This window comes from Bos grunniens, chromosome 8 (assembly GCF_055505025.1).
Source record: "Bos grunniens cultivar Pamir isolate PY7600 chromosome 8, Bosgru_T2T1.0, whole genome shotgun sequence".
In the NCBI taxonomy this organism is placed as follows: Eukaryota; Metazoa; Chordata; class Mammalia; order Artiodactyla; family Bovidae; genus Bos; species Bos grunniens.
Window position 1 is genome coordinate 88,709,165 of NC_141172.1, and position 12,547 is coordinate 88,721,711.

General features: G+C 44.9%; 1 protein-coding gene across 2 annotated transcripts in view; it reads left to right on the forward strand.

Moving 5' to 3' along the window:
- The window catches only part of SHC3 (SHC adaptor protein 3), a 183,207-nt gene that overhangs the window by 128,271 nt on the left and 42,389 nt on the right, over positions 1 to 12,547 (forward strand). For both annotated transcript variants that reach the window (XM_086414507.1, XM_086414508.1), the window contains one exon: positions 8,367 to 8,493. In XM_086414507.1, coding sequence (XP_086270633.1) covers positions 8,367 to 8,493 — 127 coding nt within the window. The remainder of the gene's footprint in view (positions 1 to 8,366; positions 8,494 to 12,547) is intronic.

The following is a 12,547-nucleotide window of genomic DNA, read 5'->3' on the forward strand; positions in this document are numbered from 1 at the left end:
GATTCTTTACCAGCTGAGTTACCAGGGGAGCCCTGTGACCACTGGAACAAATTACCACTAACTTTGTGACTTAAAGACAACAAAAGTTGCTCTCTCATAGTTCTGGAGGCTCAGGGTCTAAAATCAAGATGTGGGCAGGGCTATGCTTCCTCCATAGGTTCCGGGGAGGAGCCTTCCTGCCTCGTCCAGCGTCTGGTGGCTCCAGGAGCCCTTGGCTTGTGGTTGCATCACTCTAGTCTTGGCATCCATCTTCACATCATCTCCCCCTCCTCTGTGTCTGTGTCGTCTCCTCTTCTGTCCCTTATAATAAGAAACTTGTCATTGGATTTAGGGCCCATCCTAATCCAGAATGATCTCATCTCGAGGTCCTTAACTTAAGGACATCTGCAAAGACCCTTTTACACAGGTTCAAGAGGTCAGGATGCAGACAGGGCTTTGTGCAGGGGCACCGTTCAATCCATGCAAATGGTGTATTTTTCCTTTCTTGTTTTCAGTGTCTACCCTCTCGACTGTCAGCTTCAGGAGAGCAGGACTCCGTTTTGTTTCTTGCTGTATCTGTAGAGTATAGGCTAGGGCATGGTACACACTTTATGTTCAACAAGTGTCTACTGAGTGAAGTCTCCAGTAGAGATTTTGTACATTTGCCCGTGCTCACGTGCAAGAATGTTCTTAGGGATTATACCTCTGCGACAAATCACTGTTTTGGGACATCTTCAACTTAAAAAAAAATGGTTATTTCACTTTGTAATTCCATAAGTGGCACAGGAGGACTCCTTGGCTTCTTCAACACTTGGCATTTTCAGGTTTTTAGATTCCTGCCAGTCTGAGGGGTGCAAAATTATCTCCTTATAATTTTAGTTTGCTGCTCTAGGGCTAGAACACATATTAAACTCAATTTTTAAATTTTCATTATTTTTTGTTGGAATATAGTTGCTTTACAATGTTATGTTTGTTTCTGTTGTACAGCAGTGAATGAGCTGAGCATATACATACATCCCCTCTTTCTTGGATTTCCATCCCATTTAGGTCATCACGGAGCATTGAGTAGAGTTCCCTGTGCTATGTGTTAGGTTCTCATTGGTTATTTATTTTATACACAGTAGCATACATACGCTACTTCTGTTGATGGACATTTAGGTTGCTTCCATGTCCTGACTATTGTAAATAGTGCTGCAGTGAGCATTGGGGTGCATGTATCTTTTTGTTTATTTCTTATTGGGGTACAGTTACTTTATGATATCGTGCTAGCGTCTGTTGTACAACGAAGTGAATCAGCTACATGAACACATCTAGCCCGCCCTCTTGCGTCTCTCTCCCACCCCTCCACATGACTGCCGAGCACTGAGCTGAGCTCCCTGTGCCATACAGCGGCTTCCCACCAGCTGTCTATTCGACACACGGTGGTGCAGCTGTGTCAGTCCTCACTTTCCAATTCATTTCACGCTCCTTTCCCACCCTGTGCCCCCATGTCTGTTCTCTATGTTTGAGTCTCTATTCCTGCCCTGGAAATAGGTTCATCTGTACCATTTTTCTAGATTCCACATATATATGTGTTAATATGAATTATGGTCTTCTCAGAGTATATGCCCAGGAGTGGGATTTCTGGGTCATATGGTAGCTCTACTTTTAGTGTTTTTAAGGAACCTCCATACTGTTCTTCACAGTGGCAGTATCAATTGACATTTCCACCAATAATGTAAAAGAATTCCCCTTTCTCCACACCCTCTCCAGCACTTACTGTTTGTAGATTTTTTGATGATGGCCAGTCTGACTGGTGTGAGGTGATGCCTCACTGTGGTTTTAGTTTGCATTTCTCTAATAATTAGTGATGTTGAAAACAACTCTTAATTAAGAGCATAGGAGCTGAGTTTTGACATTCTTACCTGTCTTGGATTAAAAAATCTGAAACAACGAGGAGCATGTGAATAAGTGATCACACTAGAGTTAACTGAAAACTATGCTTGAGTTTGTAGCCTCCAGCTCTCTGCTAAGAATTCATTGGTGTTCAGTGTTCCCCTTAAGGGGTGAGAGTTATCAGCCCACTAGGAGAAAGAGAGAGCAGTCATTGTTTGGTAGGGTCTTTTTCTGATTGGCCAGTGATTCCAGGTGTCTCTGAGATTCCCTGTGTCAGTCACCAGTTGGTAGAGAATGTGGCTGTGAACTTGAACTCTTGGAGAGTCTGTGAGTCTAGATATGAGGACAGGAGGAGAGTCCAAGATGGGACCACTGCAAGGGCTGGGTTGCCTTGGGGAGGCTGGATGGCTGTGAAGTGTGAGTTGGGAGTGGTGTCGGTGTGGGTGTGGGTGTGGGTGGAAGGGGTCATGACTTCCTGAAAGAGCAGCACAGATCCTGAGAGGTTTTCTGCCCACACGTGCAGAGTCCACCCGCCCCCCCCCCCGACATGGAACTAGTGCCCACCAAGGTGGGGTGGCCCATCCCACAGGGTACTGACATGGCCACTGTGGTGGGAGACACACGCTGGAGCCTCTGTCTATAGTCGCCGCTGATCTGAGATAGAGGGGGTACTACCTTGTAATCATGCATAAAAGGTGCAGTGAACCAGTGACATCCTTTCTGTGTGTCAGTGGCTCCAGGACCAAAGAGGGGGTATGGGAAGTGGGGTCTTACTTTCACAAACACACACACACAATAATCAGATAAGGAATCAACCCATCCAAACTCTAAATGATTAAGAAAAGTTTTCCAGAGATGGAAAGATGAATTTTTATCCATCTAAGTATAAATATCTCACTCAAAATATTTATCTTGCTTTGAGATAATAACTGACAGTGTGATGCTTTCAGAGTCAACAAGAGATCTTGAACTTTTGTTTATCTTTGTTGCGTCATTTTTGAAAGGTAAAAAGAGTGTCAGTCGTGTCCGACTCTTTGTGACCCCATGGACTGTAGCCTGCAAGGCTCCTCTGCCCATGGGATTCTCCAGGCAGAAATACTGGAGTGGGTTGTCATTCCCTTCTCCAGGGGATCTTCCCTACCCAGGGATCAAACCAGTGTCTCCTGCATTGCAGACAGGTTCTTTACTGTCTGAGCCACCAGAGAAGCCCTACGTGTTTTAAAAGATATTTTTATAATATACATACCATTATATTGAGCTTCTCAAGAGGCTAGTGATAAAGAATTCACCTGTCAATGCAGCAGACACAGAAGATGCAGGTTTGATTCCTGGATCCAGAAAAACCCTGGAGTAGGAAATGGCAACTCGCTCCAGTATTCTTGCCTGGAAAATTCCATTGACAGAGGAGCCTGGCAGGTTACAGTTCATGGGATCGCAAAGAGTTGGACATGATTGAGCACACGAAAGAAGGAACTAGTATATTATGTTCATAATTTATAAATAAGTTAACATCTATTTGGGACATATGCTCAGTATAGTGAAGAGTTCTTTCCTGGTAAGCACGAACAAACTTTGACAACTTCTTATTTACAGAAGTAAAGCCATTTGGGTGTTTGGTGCACGTGATAAGCATTGCTAGTGCTCACTTATGTCTTGACCTCCTTCCTCCCGAGCTCCCAGGGGACAGTACTGCCAGCCTTTCCTGGGTAGAGGAGGAGCCAGGTGACAGTTCTGTGTGAGAGCAGAATGCATAGGTGCTGGTACAAGGCCCTGCTGTCTCTTTCTTCTCTGGCTTGTGGAGGAGGCCTTGTACTGAAACTCAGGATTGAAAGATCAAAGCAGCCTGGCTCATGGTGTCGCCACCTGGTTGAGGAGAGTTGAGGTGATTGAGTAGAGTTGCCCAGGAATGAGCAGACAAGAATGGAGTTGTCTTGTCACCAAGATGCTGGGGCTCTTTCTTATTTCAGCATCACTTGTTTGTGCCAACTAACAGAGCAGCTGTCCCAGGCAGGGCTCAGAGAGCAAGCTCAGATAAATGGAGATCCCGGTGGCCTGCAGTCCGCTCATCAGTTGGATGGCCGGGGCAGCCTTGAACACCAGTGGACAGGTGCGGCCACTGGCCTCTGGACTTGTTTGGAGCCATGGGGAGACTGAACCAGCATCTTACATAGTAACTTCTGCCCTGCCAGTGTCTACCTTGCGTGGAAGATGTGTGGTTGCCACGTGAGTAAAGACGTCACATCTCAGTTCTATCTGATGTGATTACAAGGGCCTCAGCACATGCTGCTCTCAACTGGCTCATCCCAGGTTGGGAGAGGCCTTTGTGGCGAAGCCCGATGAGGCCCCTTGCTAGTGTCAGGGCTGAGGTGGCTGCTGTGTGGTCTGAGTGAGCTCCTGGAGAGTGATGCCAGCCTTGCTTTTGGTCAAGAGGAGAGACCAGCTGGGCAAACAAGCGCCTCTGGTCCTCACCCCGTCTGTACACTACTGTTCATCCTTGTTCACCCCCAGTGGTACACTGCTGTGCCGCTACAAAAGAGCCAGTTTCCCCCAAAAGGGACGGATTGAGGAACCTCAATTTTTGCTCATTTTGAGGTTTCTCAAAATGAGGAACCTCATTTTGCTGCTCCTGTGTTTGTTTGGGGGCCACATTTTAGGTTTTACAATGTCATTTTGAGTCTTGACTCTGGGCCCCACCACTCTGTATGTACTTTTTATCCAGAGCTTCTCCTTCTCACTCATGAATGACAGACACCTCCAGCCCCCTGTTTGCATTGTGGGATGTAATGTAAGCAGCTCTGGTGGTCACCTTTGGGGAGGCCCTCATACTCCTCCCACAAGCGAGGCTAGATGATAGTGGCTTTTAAGCTAAAAACCATTGCAACACCAAGAGAAAATCCCAGGCCCAGAGAGACTGTCAGCCCAGGTTGGTTTTAGATTTGGAGTGAGTTTCTGGAGCACAGAGAAGTCATTCTACAGAAGGATCCTCAGACCCAACTAACAGATGATCCTTACTCAGTCCACTGAGGACAGAGCCGGCCCCAGAGCCTGGAGTCATGATTTAATTCTGCATCTGCAGGTTCTGTCACCCTCTTGTATCCAAATACTAGGGCTCCACTGTCACCAAGTGAGGGTGCTTCCACCCAGAGCCCTGCATCTTCCAAATGTCCCAGGAACTGACTTAAAGAAGACCTATTTCAGGCCTGGACTTCTTTGGTGTGTAGAAGGTGAGAGAGCTGCGTGGACCTCAGCAGAAACCTTATTCTTCATTCACTGTGTTAAAGCCTAGGGAGCTGCTCTTCTCCTTAGAAGAAAGACAAGCTTCACTTTCTTGACTCATCCCCAGTTGTTATTCTGGTTCTCCAAAGTTCTAGCCAGCTGGTTCCCTCGGCTGGTGCTGATGCTGAGTGGAGGGGACAGGTATGGCTGGAAACACAGGGTAGGAGGGGGAGCCAGGTGTCTTTCCCTCAATCCATCCTAGACTCCTATTTCCTTATTGGCTAGAAAGACACCTCCAATCCTGTCTGTTAATGAACAACCACACGACTACAACAGCTGCTTAATATGGGCTTGCTTTATGCTTACCTGGGTTAATAATAAATACTAATACCAATAATAACATAAAACAATATCATTATTGGCTCACAGAAATACAGCTGGGACATCTGTCTCCTGGAACAAATCTCTTGGCCATATCTGTGCTAGGGCTAGTGTATCCAAGTGATAGGGCTTCCCTGGTGGTTCAGTGGTAAAGTATCCACCTGCCAGTGTAGGAGATGAGGAGACATGGGTTTGATTCCTGGATCGGGAAGATCCCCTGGAGAAGGAAATGACAGCTCGCTCCAGTATACTTGCCTGGGAAAGCCTATGGACAGAGGAGCCTGGCAGGCTGCAGTCCATAGGGTCACAAGAGTTGGACATGACTAAGCAACTGAGCATGGGCACGAGACCCAAGGGGACTGCACTGCAGCCTGAAGCAGCGATCCAGTTACACTTGGTCTTCCCAGAAAATTCTTGTTTCTGTGTCCTCAGAGGCATGCTCCTTCCTTGAGCCTGTGAGGAGGAGAAACCTCAGGCTCCCCAGCCCAGCAGCCACCATCAGGGTGGGCTGTGCAGTGCCTGGCTGGCATTGTGCATAGAGAAGGCGGCATCGTGATGGAAGAGCGGCCAAACTGTGGAGGTGGTGATGTCTCTGCTCCTTCCCTCGCAGCTTCCCATCTTAATGAGTCCTCTCTTTGCTGACTTCCCCTGCAGTGGCAGGGCTTCTGCATCTCCCTAATCACTGCCCCAGGGAACAGCTCACTGCTGTAGCAATGCCTCTCCTCACTGCTGGGCATCCACCATGCTCCTGGAGGAACCTCCTTGAAACACAGTTGTGTCCTAACTGGTGGCAAGAAAAAGATGGAGTGTGACACACACATCTGTCATTTTCTCCAGGGAGAATGTCTTTATCTCATTAGTAGCAGAACATGTTCCACTGGTCAGGATGCCACGTGGAGGGGCTGAGATGCTTCTGTGGGATGCCATGGACATGTGTCTGGGGAGGAGACAGTTCTACTTGTAGAGCAAAGGGGGCCTTCTCTGGCACCTTCCTCCATTTGACCCTTTATTCTCTGAAGGTTCCGCATGGATTATGCCACAGCCTGGCCACCAGGAAGGCAGACACCCCAGTGGGTTAAGGGTTGCTCCAGGTCCCTGAGGGGCCCTCATCTGACTGCCAACACCCCTTTGATGAGAACCAGCATGAATGTCCAGCCTCTTCTGGTGTATATGCAGATGGCATGTGGTGGGTCGGTCATACTGGCTAATTAGTATCTCTTTAAATGTATCTTAAAAGTTAAGATACTTTGAGTTGAGTCTTAGTGCTTAGAATTGCCACATTTGGTGATGACACTTTACTCGCCCTAGGAAATAAACAAACAACTTGTTCCAAGGCCATAGGATACCTCAAGATTCATTCAGTAAGACTCTGTTTAACTACAATGATGTATCTCCTCACACTGTTTAGAATGTCCATCATCAAAAAAAAAGTCTACAATCAGTAAATACTGGAGAAAAGGGAACCTTCTTGCACAATTGGTGGGAATGTAAATTGATACAGTTCACTATGGAGAACAGATTTCTTGAAAAATCTAGGAATAAAACTACCATATGAGCCAGCAATCCCACAATTAGGCATATACCCTAAGAAAAACCATGATTCTAAAAGACGCATGTACCCCAATGTTCATTGCAGCACTATTTACAATAGACGGGACATGGAAACAGCCTAGATGTCCTTCGACAGATGAATGGATAAAGAAGTTGTTGTACAAATATACAATGGAATATTACTCTGTCATAAAAGGAATGAGTTTGAGTCAGTTCTAGTGAGGTGGATGAAACTAGAACCTATTATACAGAGTGAAGTAAGTCAGAAAGAAAAAACAAATATCGCATATTAACGCATATACATGAAATCTAGAAAAATGGTACCGATGAACCTATTTGCAGGGCAGCAATAGAGACACAGACAGAGAACAGACTTGTGGACCCAGCAAGGAAGGGACAGGGTGGGATGAATTGAGAGAGCAGCGCTGAAGCTTATACACTACCACATGTAAAACAGATAGCCAGTGGGAACTTGCTGTATGATGCAGGCAGCTCAACTCACAGCTCTGTGACAACCTAGAGGGGGTGGGAGGGAGGGAGATGTGGGGAGGGAGGTTCAGGAGGGAGGGGACATACGTGTACCTAAGGCCGATTCATGCTGATGTATGGCAGAAACCAACACAACATTGTGAAGCAGTTATCCTCCAATTAAAAATAAATACATTTTAAAAAGAGTCAGTTTAAGTCCATTTTTAAGGCTCATGGGGTCTTAGAGGGATCCCTTTGTCATGTTAAGATTTCCCTCCAAATTCTATTTCCCAATTGAGTTCAAAGTTGATATTTTATAGACTCTCAAGCAATTGAAAAGCCATCAATTTAAAAAACTTAAAATGGACTTACAAATAGAACCTTTACTTTTGCAGGAGAATAAGCTATTAAGATGGAGAAGGCAATGGCACCCCACTCCAGTACTCTTGCCTGGAAAATCCCATGGACGGAAGAGCCTGGTAGGCTGCAGTCCATGGGGTCGCTAAGAGTCGGACACAACTGAGCGACTTCACTTTCACTTTTCACTTTCATGCATTGGAGAAGGAAATGGCAACCCGCTCCAGTGTTCTTGCCTGGAGAATCCCAGGGACGGAGGAGCCTGATGGGCTGCCGTCTATGGGGTCGCAGAGAGTTCGACATGACTGAAGTGACTTAGCAGCAGCAGCAAGCTATTAAGAAATGGATCCCTGTGGTGAAGCTGTGTGTCTGGGGGCTCCTGGGATTAAACTGCAGACAGAGCTGCCAGGACATGTTATGAAAGCCACCTCCTTGGCCCCCTCTTCTTCCCTAGGCTGGGGGGGTTTACCCTCAGGAAGAAGGAGCCTGGGTAGCTCCAGTGTCTGCCTCTAATGGGCCTGTGTCCCTTGCTCCCACAGCTTGTCACATTCTGGAGTGTTGTGATGGGCTGGCCCAGGATGTCATCGGCTCCATCGGACAAGCCTTTGAGCTCCGGTTTAAGCAGTATTTGCAGTGTCCTTCCAAGATCGCGGCTCTTCATGACCGGTGAGTAGTGCTGTGACACCATTTGCAGTGGCCTCTCTGCATTTTCTGACCCTTCCTCTTAAAATGACTTAAAAGGAGAAAAACCACAAAACAGCTCCCTGAGGAGTGCTCTGAACAGACAGTTAATCACAGGGCTTCCTGGGCCTGGAGACACCTGGCCGGTGCTGGGCTGGGGCTCAGAAAACCGACAGATGGAAGCTGACATATGGGTGATGCTCCCAATGTTTAGAAAAACATTTTCTTGAAACTATAGTGACAGTAGCTAAGGTTACCAAAAAAACAGTGTAATATGTTTTTATTCTGTTTTCTCTGCAAGCATGTGATGTCTCCATATGTTGTCTTCTTGGGTCGGTGTCACCCCGGGTTCTACCTGTGCTGTTGTCCTCGTCATCAGGGTTAGACAGAGTCCTGGTTCGGAGGCTTCTGTCATGAGGCGCTGTGCTTGGGATGGCCAGCATGGTTCTGCTTCATTGGACTTTGTAGCTTTCAGGCGCAATGGCTGTAGGGTCCTGATCTTTGTCTCAGCAGTTTTCTTTCTGTAGGGAGAAGACTCTTGAGAGTCCCTAGGACTGCAAGGAGATCAAACCAGTCAATACTAAAGGAAATCAACCATGAAAATTCATTGGAAGGATTGACACTGAAGCTGGAGCTCCAATCCTTTGGCCATTTGATGCTATGAGCTGACTCATTGGAAAAGACCCCGAAGCTGGGAAAGATTGAGAGCAAGGGGAGAAAAAGTGGGTGACAGAGGATGAGATGGTGGGTGGCATCACCAACTCAATGGAAATGAGTTTGAGCCAACTCCAGGAGACAGTGAAGGGCAGGGAAGCATGGCGGGCTGCAGTGCCTGGGCATCACAAAGAGTTGGACACAACTTACTGATTGAACAATAAGTTTCCTCTGTAAAATAGGAATAATAGAAGCTTGCAATATTTTAAACATTAAGTTCAGTTCAGTTCAGCTCAGTTGCTCAGTCATGTCTGACCCTTTGTGACCCTATGGACTGCAGCATGCTAAGCTTCCCCGTCCATCACCAACTCCTGGAGCTTGCTCAAACTCAGGTCCATCGAGTTGGTGATGCCATCCAACCATCTCATCCTCTGTCATCCTGTTCTTCTCCTGCCTTCAATCTTTCCCAGCATCATGGTGTTTTCCAATGAGTCAGTTCTTCCCATCAGGTGGCCAAAGTATTGGAGTTTCAGCTTCAGCATCAGTCTTTCCAATGAATATTCAGGACTGATTTCCTTTAGGATGGATTGGTTGGATCTCCTTGCAGTCCAAGGCGCTCTCAAGAGTCTTCTCCAACACCACAGTTTAAAAGCATCAATTCTTTGGTGCTCAGCTTTCTTTATAGTCCAACTGTCACATCCATATATGACTACTGGAAAAAACATAGCTTTGACTGTATGAAACTTTGTTGGCAAAGTAATATCTCTGCTTTTTAATATGCTGTCTGGGTTGGTCATAGCTTTTCTTCCAAGGAGCAAATGTCTTTTAATTTCATGGCTGCAGTCACCATCTGCAGTGATTTTGGAGCCCAAGAAATTGAAGTCTGTCATTGTTTCCACTGTTTCCCTATATATTTGCCATGAAGTGATGGGACTGGATGCCATGATCTTAGTTTTTTGAATGTTGAGTTTTAAGGCAGCTTTTTCACTGTCTTCTTTCACCTTCATCAAGAGGCTCTTTAGTTTCTCTTCATTTTCTGCCATAAGGGTGGTGTCATCTGCATATCTGAGGTTATTGATATTTCTCCCAGCAATCTTGATTCCAGCTTGTGCTTCATCCAGCCTGGCATTTTGCATTATGTACTCTGCATATAAGATAAATTAGCAAGGTGACAATATACAGCTTTGATGTACTCCTTACCCAATTTGGAATCAGTCTGTTGTTCCATGTCCAGTTCTAACTGTTGCTTCCTGACCTGCATACAGATTTCTCAGGAGGCAGGTAAGGTCATCTGGTATTCCCATCTCTTTAAGAATTTTTCACAGTTTGTAATGATTCACACAGTGAAAGGCTTTAGCATAGTGAATGAAATAAATGTAGATGTTTTTCTGGAACTCTCTTGCTTTTTTGATGATCCAGTGGATGTTAGCAATTTGATCTCTGGTTCCTCTGCCTTTTCTAAATCCACCTTGAACATCTGGAGGTTCTCAGTTCACATGCTGTTAAAGCCTAGCTTGGAGAATTTTGAGTATTACTTTGCTAGCCTGTGAGATGAGTGCAATTGTGTGGTAGTTTGAGCATTCTTTGGCATTGCCTTTCTTTGGGACTGGAATGGAAACTGACCTTTTCCAGTCCTGTGGCCACTGCTGAGTTTTCCAAATTTGTTGGCATATTGAGTGCATCACTTTCACAGCATCATCTTTTAGGATTTGAAATAGCTTAGCTGGAATTCCATCACCTCCACTAGTTTTGTTCATACTGATGCTTCCTAAGGCTCACTTGACTTCTCACTCCAGGATGTCTGGTTCTAGGTGAGTGATCACACCATCATAGTTATCTGGGTCATGAAGATATTTTTTGTATAGTTCTTCTGTGTATTCTTGCCACCTCTTCTTAATATCTTCTTCTTCTGTTAGGTCTATACATTTCTGTCCTTTATTGAGCCCATCTTTGCATGAAATGTTCCCTTGGTATCTCTGATTTTCTTGAAGAGATCTCTAGTCTTTCCCATTCTGTTGTTTTCCTCTATTTCTTTGCATTGATCGCTGAGGAAGGCTTTCTTAGTTCTCCTTGCTGTTCTTTGGAACTCTGCATTCAGATGGATATATCTTTCCTTTTCTCCTTTGCCTTTCACTTCTCTTCTTTCCTCAGCTATTTGTAAGGCCTCCTCAGATAACCATTTTGCCTTTTTGCATTTCTTCTTCTTGGGGATGGTTTTGATCACTGCCTCCAGTACAATGTTACAAACCTCTGTCCATAGTTCTTCAGGCACTCTATCTATCAGATCTAATCCCTTGAATCTATTTGTCACTTTCACTGTATAATTGTAAGGGATTTATTTAATTTAGGTCATACCTGAATGGTCTAGTGTTTTTTCCCTACTTTTTTCAATTTAAGTCTGCATTTGGCAATAAGGAGTTCATGATCTGAGCCACAGTCAGCTCCTGGTTTTGTTTTTGCTGACTGTATAGAGCTTCTCCATCTTTGTCTGCAAAGACTATAAGCAATCTGGTTTTGGTTTTGAACACCTGGTGATGTCCATGTATAGCGTTGTCCCTTGTGTTGTTGGAAGAAGGTGTTTGCTATGACCAGTATGCTGTCTTGGCAAAACTTTCTTAGCCTTTTCCCTGCTTCATTTTGTACTCCAAGCCCAAACTTGCCTGTTACTCCAGGTATCTCTTGACTTCCTACTTTTGCGTTCCAGTCCCCTATGATGAAAATAAACTCTTTTTTTGGTGTGTTCTAGAAGGTCTAGATCTGAGGTTAAATGTTTCATTTAAACATTAAATGAAATAGTAAATGTAAACAGGAATTGTGAGATGTTTAGTTTTTATAAAAAATGTTCAGTGTCTACTCTTGAGTTTCCTTAGGAGATAAGAATATTCCATGCAGCACTAAAAAGAAAGTAATGAGGCATATTGGTCATTCAGTCACTTCTACTGAAAGCTTATTACAATGGTGTGTTAACTGTCAATAAAGGTTAATTTCTCCTGAATTTACTTTTCCTCCAACTTCTATGGCCATATTCCAGACTTAGTTGTAAAGGCATTATACTCCTCTGTCTTCATTATCTCTCTGAAGTCTTCATCTTTCTTGAAAGAGATTTTAAATTTTTTTTCATCCACTGGAAAATTTCTTTTAAGGTATTCATTCTGGGGGTGCCTATGAAAGCCCCATTTTTCCTGGTTGACAAGGACTTCTGCAAACTCATATAAGCCGTTTGGAAAGGAGTTAGAAAGTAGTGGGGACCCTATAGCCTTTGGCAGGACAGTGGGTGAACAAAGTTCTAAATTTTATACTATAATGGAATATAGTCATTAAACAGAATTCATCAGTATATGTGTATTATAAAAATGAATCTCAACATTTTAAATGAAGTGAAAAA